The 24,806-nt window shown below is 38.5% G+C and overlaps 2 protein-coding genes across 4 annotated transcripts in view; both read left to right on the forward strand.

Moving 5' to 3' along the window:
- The window catches only part of LPCAT2 (lysophosphatidylcholine acyltransferase 2), a 33,680-nt gene extending 9,409 nt beyond the window's left edge, over positions 1 to 24,271 (forward strand). For all 3 annotated transcript variants that reach the window (XM_074839598.1, XM_074839600.1, XM_074839599.1), the window contains exons 4-14: positions 45 to 157; positions 3,252 to 3,312; positions 4,317 to 4,375; positions 5,653 to 5,687; positions 8,064 to 8,118; positions 11,392 to 11,474; positions 12,021 to 12,146; positions 13,311 to 13,464; positions 20,376 to 20,474; positions 22,190 to 22,331; positions 22,591 to 24,271. In XM_074839598.1, the coding sequence (XP_074695699.1) occupies positions 45 to 157; positions 3,252 to 3,312; positions 4,317 to 4,375; positions 5,653 to 5,687; positions 8,064 to 8,118; positions 11,392 to 11,474; positions 12,021 to 12,146; positions 13,311 to 13,464; positions 20,376 to 20,474; positions 22,190 to 22,331; positions 22,591 to 22,835 (1,172 nt within the window). In that variant the 3' untranslated portion in view covers positions 22,836 to 24,271. The remainder of the gene's footprint in view (positions 1 to 44; positions 158 to 3,251; positions 3,313 to 4,316; positions 4,376 to 5,652; positions 5,688 to 8,063; positions 8,119 to 11,391; positions 11,475 to 12,020; positions 12,147 to 13,310; positions 13,465 to 20,375; positions 20,475 to 22,189; positions 22,332 to 22,590) is intronic.
- On the forward strand, positions 14,940 to 16,176 carry CAPNS2 (calpain small subunit 2). Its single transcript, XM_074839561.1, has one exon. It carries the CDS (start codon positions 15,024 to 15,026, stop codon positions 15,768 to 15,770), a length of 747 nt encoding a protein of 248 aa, XP_074695662.1. The 5' UTR covers positions 14,940 to 15,023; the 3' UTR covers positions 15,771 to 16,176.
- Positions 24,272 to 24,806: the final 535 nt, after the last annotated feature.

Genomic DNA, 24,806 nt, shown 5'->3' on the forward strand with positions numbered 1-24,806 from the left:
AAGGACTAGTACAAGACAAATAAAAATGTTTATCTCTTTCACAGCAATTTTAAGTTCCCTTCAGCCTGTTTCAGTTTCTCGTCAGGACCCTGATTCACGGAAGAATACAGTCATCGAGATAACTAAGCGAGCATTATCAAGAGGCCAGTGGCCACAGGTAATAAATATACTACTATTCTTTTGTCATGTGTTCATATTCCATATTCACTGTGCATCATAATATCACAAGTGCCCAGCTGAATAGGATTCTGTTGATGTATGAAGATGAAGTCAGCTCTCAGGTATATGACTGGTTTAGGAAAGGAAGACAAGAGGCTGGTGCCCAGTAAGAGTTTTGTCGTGACAAATGCATCAGTTAAAATCCAGCCAGTACCAATTGCTGTTCCAGATGCAGATGCTGTTGACTTTCTCTTTTCCCTATTCAGGTCTTAACGTGCTGTCGTCAGCATAGCAGATGACTTGCATTGGTATATGTGAATCAGTACTCTCAAGTTAGCTCATGTGTGAGAAGCTGTGTTACAAAGGTGTACTCACAACAGTTAGGGGATGAGCAGTGGATGAGATGGGTGACCCAGGCTGTCCAAGCTCCGGCATGAACAGTACTTAAGCTTAAAACATCACTTTCACATGTGGAGAATAGCTGAGGTGAAGCTCAGTTCACTCTTTAGGTTAATAATGCACTAAACCCAAGACTTTTAGATTGGTCTGAACTGTGGAAAGATTTTAACATGGAAGCAATAGTTACTGATTCTGCACAGTGTTTCCCATGGTCATTCCTCAGCAGCAGGCTGCTATTGCACTTCTAGGCCTTGGATGGCTTTCCATCCCAAAGAGCTAATGAGGCAGGGGTTGCTCAGGAGGGAGAAAAGTATTGAGGCAGCAGTTCTGCTGCTTTTACAACAGGGAGACGGCTGGGATGGAAATCTACATCCTTTGCAAGAAGAAAGACCTGGAGCACTTGTGAACCTACTGGCATCTCATTTGGCAGTGCCTCTCTGCTTTCTTCTGTTGCATCGACTCTGCCCTCATATTGCCTTCACATACTACGAATACAGTATCATTGCCACGCTGCTGGACAAATACAGTCAGTGACACAAGACCTTTCTCCAAAGATATCCTGTGCAGATTTGTGTACAAACTCATGCTTTGTGTTTTGAATTAGTTCTTGACTTTTTTTCTTAGGGGGTAATTTACTTTAAAACTCAAAGAAGTGACTGGTTCAGTAGCTAAAGTCACAAGATCTCTTTAGTCAGAGTTGGATACCTTCTAAATGACTAAGAAAAGTTAACTTTTCCTTCACTTTTGTTCCAGTGAATGGCTCTTGAGGAAAGTTAAGAGGCATGTGAAAATACAGACTTCAGTAGCAGGTTCTCTGTGACAGCTAGACCTGAATGCACTGCTCTACTCTCTGAATAGTCTCTAGAAACAGAATTTTGAAGTACAGAAGACCAACACTTGCTACTTTTTTTGAAATGGCATTATTTAGACATTTCATGCATCATTTTTACTTAGCAAGCACTTTACAGAAAGTTTTTTAGTTAGTGTTTAGGCTACTTTAATTTGACTCATAAATGCATTTTTCTTAGCTGCCATAAATATTTTTAGAGCCTCCAATATTTTTTTCAATTTGTCAGTTTTATGCTGGATTTTATATATGCACGTCAAAGCTAGGAAGGGTTTCTTTTTTGTAATACTGTTCTTACAAACGATACTGATGCTTGTGATTTGCTAAACTGTTATGGATGAAGTGATTCCAGCAAAGCCCTGGTAGACCTAATCACTGCTGAAAACAGCATGGGGAGCAAAGGGGAATTGTCTCTACACCAATACTGCACTTGGGATAAAAACTAGATATGTATGATGGCATAAATAGTCTGTGAGTCAAGTAATCTGGGAATCTGCAAGACTGAGTCAGCTGTATAAGTGGGGGTGTCACTGGGTGATTCCTAGTCCTGTGCTCTGGTCACACCTTCCTCCTACTCTTTTTTTTTTTTTTTTTTGTGAGAAACTTGACCACAAGATCATGTCTGTCATATCCTCTTCAGAGTGCCTGGGCTGCATTCTCTTAGCCCAATAGAAAAGAAAGAGTAGCTGAATTCCCCCTTCCCTCCCCTTAAAACCAAAACACAACAGGCTGGGCAGCACTTGTGCTTATTAATAGCGTGACTTTCAGATTAGTGCTCTTCCAACCCTGTACCAAAACAAAGGGGAAGGAGGGAATGATTACTTGCTCTTTGGTCAGTCACTAATATGTTTTCTGGGGCTTATAACATATGCTAAGCAGAAACATCCATTTTTGTGTCCGTAGCACCAGTGAACAATTTCTGATTACAGAATGCATGGTTGAGAACTAACTGTGAATCTGTATGTGCAGCTGTCCCTCTCACACCTTGGAACAGGCTGTGTCTCCTGCGTGTGACCCAGTGATGCCCTCTTTCATCTCGCCTTGACCTGTTCATTCAGACTGAAGTGGGAGCACACCCTGAACACTCTTTTGATCCAGACCAGTTCTTGTGCTGAGTGTTTTTTGGAATACTGCTTATGATCCCATAGGGATATGAGAAACACAAAGCTTCCTTGTTCCACAGGGGGCCGGATGCAGCGTGTCACACTGCAGCTCACAGGGCACCTACTCTAGTGTCTTTCAGACACGGATTCAGAAACCTCCTGGGTATTTGGTGTCTGAATCACTCAGGTTCAGAGGCTATGTAGTGGTGTGCGATGCCTTCAGAGCTCTGCATCACAGATGCACATTTGCTGCTACCCCTCAAGCTGTGATCTGCTCATCACAGCTGGCATCTCGCTCATGTTGATAGCATCTGTGCCTGGAAACACCCGAGTACCTTATGCACTTCATGTCAGCCCAGACTCCTGATGCTTATACACTTGCAGTTCATTGAGGAGCTGCCGGCAGAGGAACAATTCTCATATCGTTACCAACACTAAACATTTCAAGTGAAACACTTAAAGCCTTTTGTACCATATTTCTGAACTGATAAAGGCCTTTCCCTAGAACTCCTCACTTAGAAAGCATTTGTTTCCAAATCAAGATGGACCAGGTTAATATTACTGTGAGAATCCTTCACTTATTTGTTAATTTACTTTTGAAACAGTGATGATATTCTTGTGATACAGTGTAACATGTCACAGAACTTGCATAAAAAGTCAGCCTTTACGTAACTGATGCTGAAGTATAAACTTTTCTATGAAATGTGAGTGTATATATGTATTTCTCTCTCTTTAAATCCAAGATACTGATTTTTCCAGAAGGCACCTGCACAAACCGATCTTGCCTGATCACATTTAAACAAGGTGAGAGATTTTGTCGCATCATTGTTGGAAATAATGTATATTAATTTGGTAGTTCTAGTAAGGCCAATACTTCTGCAGGTACATAATCCACAACAGCACTGTAGTAATGTTTTACATCATTAAAGTTTCAGTGGCACTAAACTCACTATTTTATAGTAGTCAGTTTACTTTTCTGATTTTTGGTATTTTGTTGGATGCAGAATATCTATGATGTATACGTTGGTTGGTTGGGGTTTTTTCTGGGTCAGTTTTCATCTAATTTATTTACCCAGAAACTTAACTGTGATTATTATGAGATGAACTACCAAAATACATGCCACTTATTATGTTCTTTCAGCTCAACTTACAGGAATCTAAGATGGCATGAGTGTAAATTTTGCCATGCAAGACTTAGCAACCAAGTTACGAAATCTCTTTGCATAGTGCTTAGCAAGTCAGGCCAATACATGATTTTTAACACAGAAAGGTACTTGAACGCATCACTGATCATTAGACTGTTGTGCTGCACTTCAATTAACGCCATGTTGCTCTCCTTTCTTACTTTCTTACAATGTCTTGGGTAGCAAAGTTACAAAACCAGTATTACATGCTCAGATCCGTATCACTTAAGAAGACGTTCAAAACAGAGAAGGGTTTGGGAAATGCTCAACAGCCTTGTGAGCATCTAATCCTTTGAAACAAATGCTAATCAATGGGGAGATAATACACAGAAAATGAATTTGAACAGTTCAAGAATCTTAGACAGCTTTCTCCTTGGAGACTAACCCTTTTCTGCCCTGACATCTTGCTAGTTGTGCTGCTGATTCAAAAAACAAAACAAACCAAAACAACAACAAAAACCCCAAAACAACAACAGAAAAACACAACAAAGAGAACACTTCCTATTCTTCTTACCCTTTTAAAAAATTCTCCTTCCAGATACCATGTCTTACATTATTTACTTAAAACTCCCAACTGCTGTATTAATCTTAGTCTTAACAATCAATTCTAATTTGTGGTTGCAGGTGCCTTTGTTCCACAAGTCCCTGTACAACCTGTGTTGCTCCGATACCCCAACAAGCTGGTAAGCAGAACATTCTTCTGTCACTAGTAATATGGAAGTTGAAGTCCTGACTTAAATGGTACCTATGATAATTATTTTGCATTGTCACTGAAGAATCTGTTGTCTTGAGCTTTAGCATTGGAGAGCTCCTGGAAGCAACCAGGCTTCCCAAGCGTCACCACTGTGTAGTTGCTATTCTGATCGTGAAAAACTTACTGCTGGGCTTCTTAGTTAAAGAGGGAACACAGGAAAGTATTGCAGCGGAAGTTAGAAACTTCCTGCAAAGCCACAGAGCCTGTACTTTGAAGTCTAAAATGCACACAACTTCCCTACTGGTCATCATTTTTTGTTTAAGCACGAAATGCAAAGGGGCTTGCAAAGCTTCTGAACAAAAGCAAAGCTGAGCCATGCAGAAGCTCCACCACCCCCTCCTTCAGGCACCTCAGGAAGGCAGCTTTGCAGATGGTTCTTTTCATGCAACTTTCCCTTGTTTTGTCCAGTAAATGTTTACACTTTCTGCCAAGTTGAGGGGTACAGATGTATGTCTCTGCTTCACTGACAGGTGTAATGCTGGGACATGAGTCTAGCAACTTGTTAACTTTTTTTAAACTATCTGGTCATCCAACAAATCCAGAAAAGACCAAACTTTTAATTCCTAATGGTTTTTAAGATGAAAAACAAGTGATTGTTATTGTTGTTGTTGTTATTTACAAAAATTCCTTTGTAAAATCCTTTTACAAATCAATTTCAAAACTGAAGTGAACCACTAAAGGGAACTGATATCTTATTTCTCTGATAGGATTTAAGGATCTGCAGTATACATTGTAAAAATTATATATAAAAAGTAATAAACATAGAATAAGAAAAAAAAAAGCAAAGCAAAAAAGCAAAGAAAAAGCATGATAGATTACCTATGCAGAAATGTCCTTAAAAACTAAATCAAACATATCTATGAGGGTGCCTTTCTAAAATCACTAGTGAGGTCATCTGAAAAAGTTTTACTAGATTATTTTTTTCCTACTTCTGTTGTTTGGATCAGAATCAATGATTTAAAATATTTAAGTAACTGTATAAATTTTATTCCCAATTGATATTTTCAAAAGTCTGCCATGTTTCTTTCCAAATTTTTAAGGCAAGAAATCCTAGTCGCCTCAACACCTTTATTTATTTTCACTACAGGATGATAAAACCATCATCTGCTTTTACTAAACTTGTGCCTGTTTTATTTTGTAACTTACCTGCTCCCTAACTTTCATCTGATTTTGTCATACATTTCTGTGTTTTATTTCTTTTCTCAGGATACTGTGACCTGGACATGGCAGGGCTATTCATTGTAAGTTCCTTAATCCTACTGAAAATTACATACAGAATTTTCTTCCCCCATTGCTAAACAGTCTGCCAAACAGATTCAGCTAAGCCAAGACACATGTTCTTCTAGATCTGTTTTTATGAGGGGGAAATACTTGGGAATAATGTTGTCATGCAGCAGATTTCATATCTGAATGGCTAGAGGAAGGGTTTGCAAATGGGGAAGCATTATTTCCCTCTATCACTGTTTTGTTTAATTTTCTCCTGTTTTGCATGTTACACTAGAGCAAAAGAAAGATTTTAAATTCTTTTGCTTTGGGAAACAATTATAGTCATCAAAACCCATAGAAGTTTACAGTTTCCTACATAGTATACAAACAAGAAAAAATAAATGTTGTTTTATCCCCTCTGTTTATTCATTCCTCCATCTCATTGGAAGTTATATGAGAGTAAATGAAGAAGGTGGGCAAAACAAGTATTAATTTTCCCCATTCAAATATCTAGGATTCTTCTTTATGTTTTTATTTTTGCCTGACTCAACAAAAGCAATTCTTTTGAGATTCCAGTGAAGAGGCTATATATAGTATCTGACATTGAAGTAATGAAATACTGAAAAATATTTCAATGAACCAATTAGGCAATGGATCTGTGTTTATTTCTCAACACAGGTGGCCTTCTAGTATGCTAAAATATTTTATTAAGTATTAAAAAAACCTTTACAGCTGCACTCAAAATATGTGTGGAAAATACTTTTCACCTTATAAACATCCATTAAAATGTGGATTTGCAGAATCCATATACCACATTTTCATGTGAAATACGTAGTGTAAGTACAGTAGTACTGATTTACTAAGTGACTAAAATTTTTAATTCAGTTAATGACTGAACTAGTGGAGCAGATCATAAGCACCTTTAAAGCTATCATTAGTTAATCCTAGCCACTGCACACTTACAGAGTGGACATTATGAAAGCTGACCTAGATGAAAATGCCTATCTGTTTCCCAAGAATTTTTTGCTATTATTATTACTGGTGTTACAGTTATCAGCATATTGAGAGTAATGAACATGGCAAATTCAGTAACGTACTACAGAATTCCCCTATGAAAGATGAATGCTGGAAGACTGAAAAGGAGTTATATCTTCAGTTACAAGAGATTGTATAAGAATAGGTGAAGAAAGAAATTAAGTCGGAGGTATTCCTGTGGAAGGGAGGAGGCTGCCCTTTCACTAAAAATTGAGAAATGCTCTAAGCTTGGTGTCTGGATGATGAAGGCTCAAATCGAAACCTGTGAGAAGATGAAAGGAACAGCTTGGTAAAATCACGGGAAGAGAAAAGATGGATGGAGTAGAATCTAGAGATTCTTAACAAAAATAACTGGAACCAGGAGAATAACATCCCCCGCACAAACCTGCAGGTCACAAAATGCAGAACTGTCACAATCTTTCTCAAACTTCCTGGATATTGCAGCCAGGATGGGACAGTACCAGTCTCCTTCTCAGAAACCTCCTGACCCAATTTCTTCTTTCACTTACTACTTTTTACTTTTGTGCCTTACTGGGAGGAATACATAATGTTATGTGTTAGAAAATCAAGTGTTAAGAGTGGATTTCTAAAGAAAGTAGAAGGAATCCCTTAGCTGTTCTCCTGCCTTTTCCTTTTCTCTTTTTTATTTTGTCCAAAACAAGAACAGAAGAAAGATTGATTGAAGGTTTTCTGTTGTAACTTGCCCGATTTAAAGTAAAGAGCAAATGTGCATTTCTGCTTAAAAATCACAGTGAAAAGAACAAGTCAGAAGTGGAAGTGATTATGCTTATCCTCTTTTGCAGTTTCTTCCTCCCCCTACCTGTTGATACTAAAATTTGTGACTTTTTTTAAAAGCACTCATGGTCCCGAACATACTGACACTTCATTAACACATTTGTGTAAACGCTACTCTAATTTGCAAAATGGCTAGCAAATACCAACAAATCCTTGTTTCAGTTCTGCAGAAGGAAGTTACTGGTCCCATTTTGCAGATGAGAGAATAAAAAATAAAGTAAAGGTACTTCTCAGAATCAGAGCTCTTAAAGCTTTGAAATACAGTAGGTATTCACCTCTTTAAAGATCAAGTAACATACAGACATGCTGCTGGCCAAAGAACTGTAGAGTGTTGTTAGTATGGGTGACAACAGACAATAAGTTGCCTGCCCAATGAGTAAGCAGCAGGTATATACAGAAGCCCCATAGGAAAAATGTTGAAAGCAACATTTCAGGAAACGTCACTGCAGGTACATAAAAACCTCACCCAATATTGGCTGTGTTTTTGTCAATGCTTTAAAAAGTTTAATCTACCTATGTGCAAATACTTTGTTTTTAAATAAGTAAAATGTGGTTTTCTTCCTCTTTCTCTTTGCCTGCAGAAAAGAGCTGTGCGTTATGACACTGTGTCAGCTGTTCACAAGAGTAGAAGTTGAGGTAAGAATGAGAAATATTTTTGTACCAAGATTCAGCAACCACTGAATATAAATGCATTATTCACATTATTAGTCACTGTCAGTGAATAATAAACAAATGTCTTAGAAACAAGAACAGAATCATGGTGAGTAATATATTTAGATTTGTTGCCCATATTTATGTAGCACTTAATCTGATGAGTTCCTAAAAGAAAGGTGTCAGAAATGCCTTTATTTTTAAAGCATTGTAAAATCATTGCATATTATCACCACATGCATTTTACAGATGTTAAAACTAAGAATTATAATACGTTCTGTTAAAGGTAACAACTTCTTTTTCCCACCTTCTTATTTCCCTGCTGACTTCAAAGTTTCGTTTTCTTCCTCACCGTCTTCCCAGACTGAACTCTAAAAGGTTTCTACAACTAAGAGCTTACTTAAGGACTCTAGTACTTGTACTGAGCCTTGTATAATGAACCGGTTCCCTTGATCATCAAAATCAGCTACGCACCACAAAGACAGATGAATGACAACTGAAAGAACATGCACACTTCATAATACTAGTACACATACTCTAACTGCTCCCTGTCAAGGAGTCAACATCCAGAACACAGTAGTGAAGAGCCAGATAACTGAGGTGCCATCAGTTTGTTTAAGTGTTGTACTTCACATTCCTTACCACACCACAAAGGATTGTCAGCGTGGACTAAGATGGTTTAGGGACCTGAGGAATGGGAGAAATCAGACAGGTTTTGCTGTTTATTTGCAAAACACAGAATTTAGCAAAGCTTTGGCTTTGTGAATGCAAGCAGTGTTGCTAGTACTAACAATTAGCAATATGGCCTTTGTTGTGAAACAATGAAATTCATTTTAAAGGAGCACCTTGTAACTGTACAGTACATGCAGTAGACACGTATTTTTAGGTGTACTAAAGGGCTAATTCTCCTAATGATTTTGTACAGAAGGACATATTTATGTGATTTATATGTGTGGGAGCAAGAAATAGTTAATGTAGCCCTCCCAGTAAAAGATTTGTTTTCCCCTACTTCAGAACAGAATTCAAACTTGCCTTTAGAAGGCAGGTTTCTTTATTAGAAAATAAATTTCATGTTCCAAAAGATGAAACTGAAACATGAAAATACATGCAGCTTTCAGAGCAGCATGTGTCCCCAAAGTGGAACTAATTTCTTAGCATCAATGCAGAAGTCCTTCCATTTCTAAAAAGAGAAGAGGCAAACTTTCCTGGGAAGGAGGGAATCAGACTACTCCTTTTAGGAATGGGCATTTCTGTCGCTGTCCCATACTGTGAGCAAGTAGCCTCTCCACTCCCATCAGTCTTGTGCTGCCTCTGCCTGCTGTGCACCAGCAGCAATGTACTCCTGTAGTCCAAGGGAGTGTGTGTGCGTGTCCAGTCATATTCTAACAAACTCTGGATATTGAAGATTAAACAGTGAACCTGGCAGTGCGGCTTAGGGCTGCAAAAGAATACAGCATTTGGCAAATTCTGTAAGAAGAGACACTAGGTCAGAAGCAGATCAGAGAAGAATTTTCACTACTGAAAGAGCTGTGAAGAATTTTTCTTACAGGACTGCAATTTGACAGGGAAGGTGTACTGACTAGCCTTCACCAGATAAGCAGCTGGGTGTGTGTGAGATCATGCATGCCACCTCAGGAGGCCAAGAAACCAAATTCTTCATCCCCAGCTGTGGTTTCCGACAAACTGGTTTTATGAATAATTGTAGGTAGGTTTTTTGAAGGGGACAGAGGTGTTGTTTAACCTGCCAGAAATTTAGGTTGCTGTCTGAGCAAAACCTTAGCCTCAAATGATGTAATAACCATGACCATGACCCATGTTTGCATAGATAAACTTCTCAGAGTTATAACTTCATCTCACCCAGTGATGACACAGTTTCCTGTGTCTGTACAGTGTGCCTGTGCTTCCTCGATTTAAGAGTTATGTGGCTCTGAAGGGAAGTTGTAATAGGCAGGGACATATGTCAGACCTTGAACAGAGCTGGCAACTGCTTACGGAAGGAATGAAATCTCAAACCTTCATGTGAACATCTGGACCCCTGCTGTCCTTAAAGGGTAGAAAACTTTTAGGTATAAACAGAAAATTGTTGTGGCTATCTGACATACAACTGATTCCATAAACTTACTGGTTTTAATCATAAAGAGGCAGTGTTCCTTAAAAACAAACATAAAAAGGCTGTTGAGGATGGACTGCATATATATGAGACAGTAACCACTAAATTAGTGCATCACCAGCAACTGCAGTATAACTGAAGAAAGATATTAACACATAATTAGCAACTGTGTCTTTCAATGAACCATGAGCAACACCTTACACTTAATCTAGAATTGGTGTATTCTTAGATTTAAGGGCAAGATTGCAGGGCGGGGAGTAGCAGAACTCAGATGAATGATAACCAAAACTGAGAAAAGGCATGATAAACAGAGCTGCAAGCAGACGCTGTACACTGAAGTGTAAAGAACAAAATACTCTTCCACACACATTACTTTGCAAACAAACAGATGCTGATTTATGCTATGTTAGATAATAATTCATCTATAGTACATTTTTAGTGTAATGCTACTTCAACTTCTTACATATTAACACTGAATAAATCCTCAACTGTAAATGTATTGCCATTTAGATATCTGGAGTGTTTTCTACGTTTGGGAGGATAGGGGTTTTTTGGGGGGGCGAGGTTGTTACTCTCTGCTTGGAGTTCCAAAATTTTACAGTATTTGTATCTGGTTAGTGCTCTAATTACAATTCAGAACTAAGATTACTTAACATTTTTATCATGGAGGAAAAACTCACAGGAAACCTATTAGTCACATGCTGACAGATAATAGGTACAAGGTGGAACTGCAGTGTATATTTAAAAATGTTAAAAATCTTACATACACTGTTCCAGTACATAACATCACCTATAAAGGATCTTTGAAAAAGACTGTACAATATTTCAGACTCACATTCTTACCAATGAAGCATTTATTTTCTAACTAAGTATGCATTTATTATACTTTCCTTCTTCGGGGAGCTGATTTTTCATATTAAAGCAGCTTCTACCAATCTTTAAGATGTAGTTTTGGACTAAATCTCGTTTGTGTGGCTAGGACAGAAGAGCCAGGTTTCTAAGGCGGTTGAGACCTCTAGTGTCCAGTTCCTTTATTGCATGGCTAATTTTTTTCTTCTGTTTTTCCCCCATTCCAAATAACAAGAAATTGTTCATGTTGCTAATAAAGTGGTGACTATTGAATTGATTGGATAACTCATCTCTTTCAGTTTCTGCCTGTTCATGTTCCTACTGAGGAAGAAAAGAATGATCCCTTTCTTTTTGCCAACAGAGTCCGACAAACCATGGCAACGTATGTAATGAGTCATGGATAAAATCTTTGAGAACTTTTCTTTTATATCCAGCAATTCCATATATATCCTAGCCATAAAGTACAATTTAGTCAAGTCCCAGGTACTCTATATAGGAATTGCTCTAGAATTTCACTAAGAGGTGTCAAATTCCTATACTAAAACACCCTGATTGTTTTTACATGGAGCATAAAGAAGGTTGTCTTACACTGGAACATAGTATGTTCAATTCATGAAAAGCTGGAATAAATTTCTCCCTTACTTGCCTGGCAAGAATAAGTAGGTGGTTTGTTCTCCAGGGTTACTGGGCTGCATTTACAAGACTGTAAATCTTTAAACATCATGACACTGCCATAATATAGTTTCACAGCGTGGTTTCACAAACTGACATGTATTGCTTTATCCTACTTGCAGCAGTGCAAGAATGAATTACCATTTGTTTTGTATATTAGCACTAAAGTCAAACTGAGACAGAGAAGGGAAACAGTCAACTAAAAGTAATTTTAATACAAGAAACTGATTTTTCTTTTTCCTTAATTTTTTTTCAGTGCTTTGAACGTGCCAGTCACTGATCACACTTTTGAAGACTGCCGACTGATGATTTCAGCAGGACAGCTGACTTTACCCATGGAAGCTGGGCTGGTGGAGTTCACTAAAATCAGCAAGAAACTCAAGTAAGGGCAGCTTAGCTGTTGGTAGCATAATTACTGCAGTGCTGCAGGTGTTGATGGTCATCTACAAAAGGATAAATTACCTGACAATTGACTTGGGCCATGTGTAATTGTCCTGGTTAAACCATGACAGTAATATAGTGTATTTATGTATACAACCTATATACATAAACTATATGGAAATCAGAGATTAGGAAAACCCCAGTAAGAACTAATCCCAAGTAATTTATGTGGGCAGTGTTACAAGAGGAAAAATGCATTTTTCTAATCTTTTATAGATTTATCTCACCAAAAGGTGAGGAAGGTACAGCAATACCTATTTTAGGCACTCGATGGTAATCTTGGCGCCCAATTTAAATTGCTTTTGTGGAAGTGCACAGGCAGTTTGTGGTAGGAAGTAAAAAAAACTTCTTTCCAGACCAAGACTTCAGCCGCTGGTTTACTGTTCTTAGTTATATTGTGTAGGCGTGTTTCGCTAGTGGTGTTGACTGTTTCTGTCTGGATACAGTGGAATTTGAGGACTGAACCACTTAATCATGCAGTAACTCCATCAAATAACCTGGCATGGCTGTGGTCAAATCTGAAGTATGTGCGCAGTGAATCTCGGCTTATTACATGTGTGCTATATATCCATTTATAGCACTCTGTCTGGAACAATCGTCAATAGTTACATGGCAATCCTCATTATTCCTACTGAGGGGCAGTGGTGTATTTCTGCAAAGAGATCAGCTACTTCTCAGGCTGTAGCAATACTAGCGTTTGGGTAGAGAGTTAGCTAATAGAGCTGAGATCTATTAAGGAAATACTCACCCTAGAGCATGATGCAGCAAAATAATGCTGCATCTGAAGTTATGGTACTGAAAAGCTCTCTGCTAGACTCGCCTAGTACCTAGCACAGATGATTCTAGTTTGGGAAGTTACTCTAAGGAAGTCTGATAGACCCAAGCATAGAACTGCCTGCTTTTAATATTAATAAGGGGGGGGGAGCAGTCCTTAATTGCTAATTTTGTATAAAATATCAGGTTGGAAGTACAGCATTTCTAATGCTGTACACACATGTCTGTTTGGCTATTTTTTGTCTTTGAACACTGTAATAACTCCTACTGAAATTCCATCTGTCCAAGATCTGCTGTATAGAAATATCTCCTCTCCCTCATGTTTGCATAGCCTAAAATGGAATCATGTCAGAGAGCAGTTGGATACCTTTGCTGCTATTGCAAGTGCTTCCAAAGGGGGAAGAATTGGAATTGAGGAGTTTGCAGAGTACTTGAAGCTGCCTATTTCAGATGTCCTCAAAGAGCTGTTTCTACTCTTTGACAGGGTGAGTAGTTGGTTAACTGACTTATTGACAATATTTTGTTAAAACTCACATCCCAAAAGGATATTTAATTCATTATGTCCAGCTTAGTAAATGGTTCTTGGTTAACAATTCTTGTAGAAAAGATAGGTGACTGTTACAGTTTCCTCCTTAAGTTTTGATGGAAAAAGGTTGGTCACTTTGTAGCTTGTGAGATAACAGCCATCTCTTGGAGCAAGTTGCTGCACCACCATCAGATGATAATCTTCGTGCTGGTAATGGCTGAATATTTCCTTTTGCCTACCCCAGATTTTGAGTTTATGTACAATCTGACAGCTTAATTTAGTGATGAAGTTGTAAGTAGATCATTTAAGACACATTGAAGGTGACTAGAGTATATGTTCCTGCTGTGTTTGTGAAGGGTGATATTAGACTTTATAAGGACTCCTCTTGCCTATCTCCAGCCCTAAAGGAGGCTATGTATTTATTTGATCATTTAGGCTTTCCCCCGTAGTCAGTGGTGATCTCTCCCATTTTCTACTTCTCTCTGAAGATGAGAAAAATTGCTCTGTGGATGTGTCCCTCTGACTATAGCAGAAGCATTAGTGACTAGAGCATAACATAGAATTCATCTTACTTCTAGACAACCTATGTGTGCTACAATGCAAGCAGCACATTGTACTTCAAGTGCTTTTGAACTGGAGTACGTTTCTTATTGCAGGAGCTCTCCCAACTCAGCATCACTCTTCCTGATCAAGTTAGCTTTAGCAGTACGCCAGTCCTTGGGAAGTCATTGCGTTGTACATGCTGATTAAAACTGTTTCAGGATTTTTCCAGATAAAAAGGTTTCACAAGCTCTAAAATAGAGAAGAGTCAAATTTATTTCCTTAATTGCAGAATGCATTGAAGCTCTAGTAAAGCTAGGTAATCATCCTTTCTTCATTCTTGCCTGGGGATCTTGGACCATTGGCTCCTGTGAACATGTAAGCTGAGTCCTGAAGCACAGTACATACAAAAAAAATATGGTATGGCAACCAAAATAATTAAGGGCAATCAAGGCTCCTTTCACTTTCCCTATCTGGCACAACAGCATCAGTGACTAGAATTAGCAATGTAATGCTGAATTCAGTAGAAGGTTGAAGGCGTAAAAGATTGGAAGAACAAACAAGACCCTAGTAAGCTTGCACTGCATTCATCTTTAAAGGAGATCAGTTTAACTGAGGAACAGTCACATTAATGTGGCAGGGCTCTTTTCAAATTGCTTCAGTTACGAGCACGAGTATTTTGAGACTTCTGCTCTGTGGCTTTAAGCCTCATCATTGGCATTTTTTTCTAAAAAGATTCCTCAAATCACATAAAGCTATCTATGCAATAAAGAAAAAAAAGAAATAGAGGCATAGCAACAATTGACAGAAACTACTGAGACCTGAGATAACTGGCAGCTGGAGACATGCACAGACGTGATCAAGTCTAAGCATGCAGATAAGCTGTGTTTTGCCCACGCCCAGCTCAGACACAATACGGCTTCGGAGAGTTACAGAAGTGCTGGATCTCTGAGTAACTGCCTTCAAAAAATCTTCGTAATGTTCCTTGTTAAAGCTTTGCTGAGTGGAGGAAGTGGTAGTGGTCGTGGAGGGAGCCTTGTACGTGGCCTTGGAGGTCTCCTAACAGGAGGAGGACATGGAGGGAATCTTGGAGGACTTGTTGGAGGTCTTGTCAATCTTATAAGTGAAGCAGCAGCTCAATATAACCCGGAGCCACCTCCACCTCCTCACAATCATTTCACGAATGTGGAAGCTTATGAGAGTGAGGAGATCAGACAGTTCCGTCGCCTTTTTGTCCAGCTGGCTGGAGATGATATGGAAGTGTGTGCCACAGAGCTACGGGACATCCTGAACAAAGTCATTTCCAGACATCAAGACCTGAAGACAGATGGCTTCAGCTTAGACACATGCCGTAGCATGGTGGCCGTCATGGACAGTGATACAAATGGCAAACTGGGCTTTGAAGAGTTCAAGTATCTGTGGAACAACATCAAGAAATGGCAATGTGTGTACAAGCAGTATGATACTGATCAGTCAGGCACTGTTGGGAGAGCTCAGCTGCCAGGCGCCTTGAAGGCTGCAGGGTTCCACCTGCACGAACAACTCTTCCAGGTAATTGTGCGCAGATACGCTGACGAGGACGGTAGCATGGATTTCAACAACTTCATTAGCTGCTTGGTACGAATGGACAGCATGTTCCGGACCTTCAAGTCCCTGGACCGAGATGGAAATGGACAGATCAAAATGACTATTGAAGACTGGCTGCAGCTGACCATGTATTCGTGAAGGCACAGCAGAGAAGAATAAGCTTTGTCTGGAAGATATACATGGAAGACTACAATCCTGTACTGTAGAACTGTAGTCTCTTCCTTACTCTAAGGCAGAGGTAGCGAGTGGTAGATAGTTCAGCTTTAAGTGTTATGATTCCTCTTGTGCATGCATTAGCCTGCTTTTCTGAAGGGTTTGTGTAATTTGTCAGTTGAACAGCTGCATAAGTCTGTCTCAGAAAACTCTCTACACTCTGAAGTGAGGGAATGTGTTGAAGGATCAAAGCTTAGTTACTTCTTCACATAAAGTGGCTTGTATATGATTATAACAATTATATAAAAAGTTTGGTGTTGATGGTACTGTTTTGATTTGTCGGCATTCGCTAAGCTGGAATAAAGCTCTGTTTGCCTGAAGGCAATCACTAGTAAGGAGAGTTGTGCAGTTATTTCTAAGAAGGGGAAAGACATGAGAGTTGCAATAACTATAATGATCAATGAATTTACGTAATCATATTTCATTTCCTTCCTACTTCTGCTTTTTCATGCTTGTCTGCTGAAGCAAAACCTGAGTGGTATTGTCAGCTCTACCTGCTGGCTAGGACAAAATTGAAGACTTATATAAGGCTACTTTTACAACCTTCTTCGCCTTCCCACAATTCTATTAACTAGTCTTTTCTCTCTTTACTTCAAGCCTTATTATAGTTATAATGAAAACATCTTAAAATACTGCATTTATATTTAGAGAAGCTTGCTGTAATAATGCAGTCACATAGCAGCCAGCCAGCCAAAATCAACTTCTGACTGAGTTAAATTTTATCAGGGTGCAGTGTCTCACTCAAGCTAGTTATGCAGTTCTGTCTAGATGTCAACTTCTGAGTAAAAGAAGAAGGAATAACATGAACTGTCAAAGGTACATTTCTTTGAATTAAGGATTACATAGTTGATGAAAACAGCTCTTGCACTGCAATATAACAAGGCTGATTTCTCAGCAGGGCTCTGCTGCTTTAAAAGAAAATTGTCCAGGGTGTGTGCTAGCTGACTGGAATGTGAAAGGATGAGTTGAGCAGCACAGCCTTGTACTACAGGCAGTCTCCAGAAGTAAGAGTCCACCCCTCCCCAGGGAGACATCAGTGACTAATTGAAAAATACCACACAATACCTGCAGGGCATCTGAATGCTAATGGAGTACTGTGGTTTGGCTTTGTTTCTAAATTTCCATAGCTTTGATTTCTAAGTCTTGCAGTTACACTTGGCAAATAGTATTTTCCAAACTGATGAAATCTCCTCCCTGGTATACTTGCAGAAGCCTTTTACTTGCAACTTAGGAAGGAGTAACTTACAACCTTTGCCAAGACTTTTTTCCTCCTGCACTTTGTTTAATACCAAACTGGGTGACAGAAACAGTAAAAATATTTGTATTGGCCCAAATTGTAATGAAAGAGGTCAGTTCCTTCCTAATGGCATTCACCCCCCTCCCAGTTATTCAGTGGGAAAGCACAGAGTTATCCACAGTGGCATCTGGTCTCTGAGCAATAGAAAAGTGAGCGTGAGGGAGAGTGTGATACCTCCAGGTAAGCATCATCCTAGCAGGTTTGTTTCAGAATTTCCCTTTCTGACTAGTTAGAACTTGCATGTAGCAACAGACGGTGGGAATTCTGCGGTTATAGCAATAGCCTCTTACATGATGAGCCTGGATATGAACACGAGAGGTGCATCTGCAGTCCCTCTCCAAATGGTCCAGTTGTAGCTTCTCTGTGGTAGCCCTCCCTGTAAGTGACTCAGGGTTTACTTAGCTAAACACAACCGACTACCGCACACACATACACACTTGATTTTTCCCACTGCCTCACATAGTGAGAAAAACGTTTTGAGGCAGTACTACTTTAGACTTTATTGATTGCATCTGTCTTGCAGTCCTTGTGCAACTCTAGGTGGAGATTGCTTATAACAATGCAAACTTTCTTGTTTCCCAAAGTGTAAGATTTACTGTATTGTATAAAAAAACAATAAAACCCTAGTTACCATAGCATGTATAGTGAAAACAGTAGCAGAAAACTAGTTTCTTTAAAGAAAACAAGGGTTGTTGAGGTTACACTATGTTTTGATTATTGTATGTAATGTAAATACAAATACCTAAATATTTATGTTCTACTTTGCTATTTAGAGAATTGGAGCTCAGCTCTCATGTTGCTTCCTTGAAGTATTCTTGGTTGCACAGGCTGCAAACACAGCTAGGTACATGTAGAAAGACTATTGCAAGTGCTTGTTTGCAGTGGTACTACACAAGCACTGAAGGTTTTCGTGCATTTTCAGTTTAACTCCCATCTCTTTTTCCAGGCAACAACCCTATCATTTCTCCTTTACCAAAATGCCAGAGCATTTGGAAGTTAGCCAGCATCCTAGGGTTTAGTAGAGCTAGTCACAACATGATCTTGCAAGTATAGTAACTTTATTTCCTACTCAGAGGGCTGTTCTGTGTATCAGATTGCACTCAGTTTTGGTTACTGGGTTTTAGCACTTTAGTGAAAGTAATATGACCCTTATTAGCTCTTGTCATTTTTCCATGTGCAGCCACAGCTGTGTTAACTTATGTCAGAAGTTGTTTTGTAATGAGACTATTTTATTTAAAGTTTACTTCCCAATTCTTTTCCTGTGATACATATTCTTAACTTTAAAAATAAATTTTAAAAAATATTCTAGTCACATCAAACAATCCTTTGCAAAGAACACTGTCTATAAAACTGTCCAAAAATAATACTCCATGGAACTTTGAACAATTATTATCTACACTCTTGCCTCAGTTGTTTTAAAAATTTAGGTTTATAATGGTACATTTTAAAGTTAGATGTTATCTCTATTATGAGAACTACGATGTAGCCAAAATATTTAGTCAAACTCTGCAGTATAATGAGAGCACAGATTTATAAATAAAACAGCATTTATGAGAGAACATTGTCCTTTTCTAATGATTAAAACCTGTCAAAAGTTACATCTGTGAGACACACTTGAAAGTAACTGAAGGACTATTCATATCTCTGCTAAAAAGTTTCACTGAAATTCACAGGTTTTTAAAGTACAAGATCTTCAAAGGTTGCATGTCTTCAAAAAAGATTGGTTAGACCATTGATATAAAGAAAATAACAGTTGTCTGCTCAAAACAGTCTTGGATTGGTTTTGAAGGCTAAATAAAATTCTATCTTAACAGTTTTAAACACTGTCAAATGTATAGCTTGATAAAGAAGAGTTAGTACTCAACACATTATTACACATATTTTAATCAAGAACTCTCTTAAAACCTAAAATTCAGTAGCAAAAATCCCTATTTCATAGAACTCAAGATTTTCAAGCACTCTGTAGAGCAGCCTTAGCATTTCTCCACTGGCAAGCTCCATATTCCACGATTCAGCAGCAGAAAACCAAGAACAGAAAGGTTAAGGTTGGTATGCTCAAGTGGGCATTAGAAGTTGGTAGGGGAGCCAGAAGTAGAATCTAGATCTGGCTGTTCACTCCAGATTTAGCCAGGAGACCACCCCTCTCCTGCTTGGCTGAAAAAGTTTTGTGCTGTTCTCAGACTTAGGGAGTCCACTTTTAAAAAAATCTTTTTCTTCTTGAAATGTGCAACACATTATATCCACAAAGGGAACTCTGCTTTACGCTTTTGTTTCCTTGTAAAATGTTTTTGATGAATGCCCTTATTGTGAATGTTCCAAACTATGAGCTACTAGTCATCTCTGCTGTGCTTTCATTAACTACTCTATGTCCCACCACCTAACGCTTATATGTGGCTTTTCTCCAGACAGGATGTTTTCCAAAACCTTCAAGAAACTTTCAGTATGGTCACAGGAACAGTACTGACTTAAGCATAAATGTCAACAGGCATCTGCCATTTTCCCTATCTGCAAATATAATGCAGTTTACATAGAATTAATCACAAATCCCATCAAAGCAAGCTTCAAGTGTTTTGTTGATGTAGCTTTGTAGCTCACACATTGAAATGTTGGTTCAGATCAGAACTGGAACTATCAGAGAGGCTGTTACAATTTAATTCATTGCATTCCTGGCTTAAAAGGTAGGACAGTGTATTGGCTTCAGAACAGCATGTAGGGCAATGCTTTTGCTTCAAAGAGAGGCTTAAGTTAGACCATGTAGATTTACTGCATCATCAGGCTGTACTTTTGCTGGCATATATTTTATTGCTGAAGGTTCTTTGGAAGAATTAACGCAGGGCAACAGCCTCACTGTTGGCCTATTTATTCTAGGATGTTGCTGGTCCTACATGAACTGTTACAATTACCTTAAACACATGTATTCCAATTCTTGTTAGAGGCTTCTTGGAGGTCATACACTAAAGAAAAACTTGTAATTTGTTTTAAATATTTTTTGTTTGGGTGTTGGTAAGATAGAAATTCATACCCAATTTCTAGCTATTGAAAGTATGTGTATTGCTACTTCAGCCCTAGTAGTACATATATTTAATGAGCTCTTAGTATTTTTTCCAGGAAGAACAAATACCTCTAGTGTTGTAAACTGTCTTAGTGCATGTTGTATAGTTGATCTATACAACAGCTTTTGAAGTGATTTGCAATATTAACTGTAACTACTGCCATGCATATTTTGATTACAGAATGGAGATGGCACCATCGACTTCAGAGAATACGTAATTGGTTTGTCTATTCTTTGTAACCCAGCCAACACAGAAGAGACTATTCGCATGGCATTTAAGGTAAGTTCAATTTAGTGTAAATCTACAAACCTGACAAATCAAGACTGACTGTAAATCTGTTAGCTTTCAAATCATAAGTTTATAGCTTCAATCTGTTATGCAAATGTGAGTAATACTCTTAAACCAATTGACATTTAGGGTGTGAAGGGGAGGGGGAGAATTGCAGGCATCATAGAAAAGGGTTTCAAAAGCCATGTGAAGGCACTAATGAATATGTAACTTGGCAGGCCAACTCTAAAAATGATTCAGCAGCACATGCATTTTTTTCGCCTGAGGTTTTTTCAGCTGTGATTCTTCAATGTCACAAGCAGACAATAGATGGAGCAATATCCTCTTGTGGGTCAAGCGCTCAGTAGAGTCACTGTGCTAACAAAGAGGAGGAGGGGGGTAAATCAAGAAGGGCTATTCAAGACTGGCACATCCAAAATTGGGCCGCATCTAAGATCTATTGGCTTGTACTATGGTGTCCTGATAGTACAAGCAGGCTGTATATGACCAGCAAGGCCCAGGTGAGTCCTTCAATAGAAAAATGCTTCAGTGACTTTTTTAGTAGATCTTTGAAACAGATTCAGTTATTTTACCCACTAATCTGTTCTAATGAACCATATCAAACAGTATATTGAGAGATGGATCATGTTCATCTTAAACTGGGTAATTTTTAGTACTGATGCATACTCAGGAAGTACCAGAATTTTTATGGCAATCCATTATACCCACTGGCTGCCTTACAGATAAGAGCTGCAGCTGTTCAAAGTGATTTGTGCTTTTTCAGGGATGTTTTATCATTACAGATTCCTGTGAAGAAGCAAACCTAGCAGCTATTGTTGCTGTTTCACTATTTTGTTTTCTAGACTATAGTCTTCAGTATCTTAACAGTTGTGCTGATTATAAAATTAGTAATTTGTTTTTATGCCCAGTTTCAGCTGGTAAAAACCTGTTTCAGTCTGAAATGGAACTATGGGTTTTTCCTGTTGCTACTTGGTTTATTTGCCACTAAATGTTCTTTCCCTTTGCAATGGGAAAGTTTGCCTGTAGCAAGTACTTAAGAATTACAGCCATCCATCCTTGTATTTCTCAAGGGGTTGATTCATAGCAGATACTTACTGTCACTGCACCGGGAAGGATGGAATGATCAGTGTACATCTATTGCCTGCATTCCAGTCACCAAAATTCCTTGTTAATTACAATAATTCCTTAGTAGGTGACCAATCACGTATACCAGTATTTAGGTATTTTACGTCAGAGCATAAACTATGGCAAATTAAATCTGATGGCAGATGTGCCATAACTTAATGAAAATGAAGACTAAAACCTAAAACGTTCCAGTATAGAGTGGCTGAATCCAGTAGACCCTCATCATAGCTTATGGTGACAATAAACATAAACCTTTGTTTATGTTTTGTTTTTATCAGTTTTGTATGAGTTTTATTACTGAACTAATGCTGTGAGGTTTGTTTGTTGTTGCAGAGTGTTCTAATCCCAACTACAGCATGTACATTGCTCTGCTAAGTGTCTGCTTAGTCTTATTCCAGGGAAAACACATAAAATCTTTTGCAAGAGAGAGTAGCTGAAATGCAGCCAGTCTCTTCAAATCTCAGGCATTGTTTGCAGATCACCTCTTGAATACTAGAAATCTGATATGGGTGGCTGATGTGCACAGAAGGTTCCGAGGCAAACTGATACTGAAGTATTTCTATACGTTATGTCTTTTCCAGCTCTTTGACGTGGATGAGGATGGCACTATAACAGAAGATGAGTTTGCTTGTATCATTCAGTCAGCCCTGGGGGTGCCTGAGCTTGATGTTTCTATGCTCTTTAAAGAAATAGATGCAGACGAAACCGGGAAGCTGTCCTATGGTAAGTTACATCCTTTTGTAACGAAGAGCACTCATTAGTCATATTGACAGTGAGAGTTTCCTATCTTTTTTTCTCCCTGAAAATATCTGGTGGTTTCTGGGTAAAACTGTTGAAGCACAGACCTAGATACTTTGTGGGATATGCCTGAGATGCTTCAGAGGAAAGTAACTGGAGATCAGCTTCAGTAAAAGGAGCAGGCACTGAAATGTTCTCTGATCTGTTGTTGCACTATAGTATCTGTATCATTTGTATTTTTCAGATGAGTTCAAGGACTTTGCACTGAAGCATCCAGAATATGCCAAGTTGTTTACTACGTACCTAGAGCTACAGAGATACCAGTTAGATATGTTGGAGGAGGATGACAGCGAGTCACCTGAAGTCAAACACAGTCCGGTTAGAAAGACAACAATCCCAGTCTCAGAAACACCAATTGCAAGAAATAAAGTCTGTCCTGAAGGCAATGAAGAGGATAACTTGAGTACCTCTGACAAAAAGGATGACTGAGAAGAGTTAAAGAATCCAGCTCTTGAATTCTACAGGATTTTTTTCCCTAACTATTCATAAGCACAATTGCTATAGAATAGAGATGGAAGTTACAATTAAAAAAAAGATTTCTTCTTGTACTTTCATAGCAGGAGGAATAGAGATGGACGTTACAATTAAAAAAAAAGGTTTCTTTTTGTACTTTCATAGCAGGAGGAGTTATTCCTGTTTGAGTGTAAGGGAAAAACCACTGTAACTATTCTGTCCTTGATGTCAGTATCACAATACTGGGAATGTTTTTCACTGTCTTCCAAGTTCAAGCTTCCACAAAAGTAACAGATGTGCTAAGAGGGGTAAGAGGCTCCAGCACTGCAGTGTTCTCTCAATGGAGACTGAGAAATCCTCTTGTGTAAGAACAAGTGGAATTTTTGGTGCTGCTCAATTCCTCTACATCCCCAACATGTCTTAAGGGAAAAAATGATGCCAGAGTGTTTTAATTTGCAATATCCCTTAGCCTTTCTCAAGTTTCTGAGAGACACAAATGAGTTACAAGAAGCTGGTTGTTCTCTTTTAGCTGTCCTTAGATTTTGCTTCGCTGCTTGTGAACTATAAAGCCTAAGCTTCTGAACAAGACATGCTGATTCACTGATGTTAACAGAAACAGCTTCAGGCTTAAAGGCTAGTTAAGGATGGAAATGACTGTACTTCTAACAACAAAAACTAATTGGAATTCCCAGATAGCAGCTCACAGTCTACAGGAAAATGCGGACAATAAGACCCAAGAATTGATAGACTTATTTCAAAATAAACAGAATGTTGTTTACAGTAACAACTGTTCAGGATCACATTAGAAGGAACATTTTGAATTTCAGCATTTTTTTATTCTAGTAATTATCAACAGAGGAATGTGACCTTGCTCTGCAAAACTTAAGAGGCAAATAGGCTGTCAAGCCATAGTTCTAGTAATTAGTATCTACTCTAAAGTTGTCTCCTAGAAATTATATTTGCATTACTGTGCCATTACTCAATGTGTTCTTAGGGTCTGATTCAAAACCAATCTCTTTCCAGTCTATGATTTGAGTATGTTTTGCCTCAGTCCCCTCTAGTGCACTGGAAACTGGGCCTTTACCTTTTTCCATCCCTCATCTGAATGCACTTTATAGAATATTTAAAATATTATTTACACAAAAAGTATTTACACAAATTCTTCTAAATAAAAACTTGGAAGGGGTGGAGTGAGAGGGCATACTGAGATGAGCAAAGTCTAGAATTTCTAGAACCAAAAATAACCAATTTTCAGCAGGTTTTCATATGTGAAATGGTAACCTCTGCCTCTAAGTTATTGCTTGTATTGTCTGGCTGCAAGTTCATTGCCATGTTTAATCTTTCTGTGTTTATAATGGTGCCTATCCTGATGTTTCATGTGCTTAAAATAAACCTATATTTTTGAAAGACTTTACCTGAACAGCTAAGTCTTTTTAGTAGAGTGGGAAGGGTACTCTCTCTACATTAAGGGGCTGGGGGGATTTCCAGGAAATCATCCTTATGATGTTTTACCTCGATAAACACAATACAACCTGAAGTTGGCATTTTTAGTTCTGAGTGTGATGGCACTTTTCTTTATGGTAAGGCTAGGAAAGTAGGACAGGACTGATGCTCTTCCAAAGAGCTACTTCTGTTGACTTCCTCAGCAAGAGGAGATATAATACAAAGAAGATTTGCGGGTATGGGGAGGGACACCTCCCTGTTCTAACAGAAAATAAGGCTTCACCATTTACAGGTATAATTAGTGACCTCAAGCACAGTTGAGAAGTAACAATCATGGCTTTGTGTAATATAAACATTAGGAGAGGATTTTCTTTCACTTTAGAGAAGAAGCAGGAGTTACCCTGACCTAGCTGCATAATTAGCTGGAATATATGTTAATTCCTTGGCAAGGATGCTTTTACCTAGCACGTTAACTGAAGTCCTCAGCTTTTCAACCAGTAATCT

Source organism: Strix aluco, chromosome 14, assembly GCF_031877795.1.
Source record: "Strix aluco isolate bStrAlu1 chromosome 14, bStrAlu1.hap1, whole genome shotgun sequence".
In the NCBI taxonomy this organism is placed as follows: Eukaryota; Metazoa; Chordata; class Aves; order Strigiformes; family Strigidae; genus Strix; species Strix aluco.

Bases quoted from the DNA above. Each gene is read 5' to 3' on its own strand.
- CAPNS2 (XM_074839561.1), top strand. From the start codon at position 15,024: ATGTTCCTTGTTAAAGCTTTGCTGAGTGGAGGAAGTGGTAGTGGTCGT.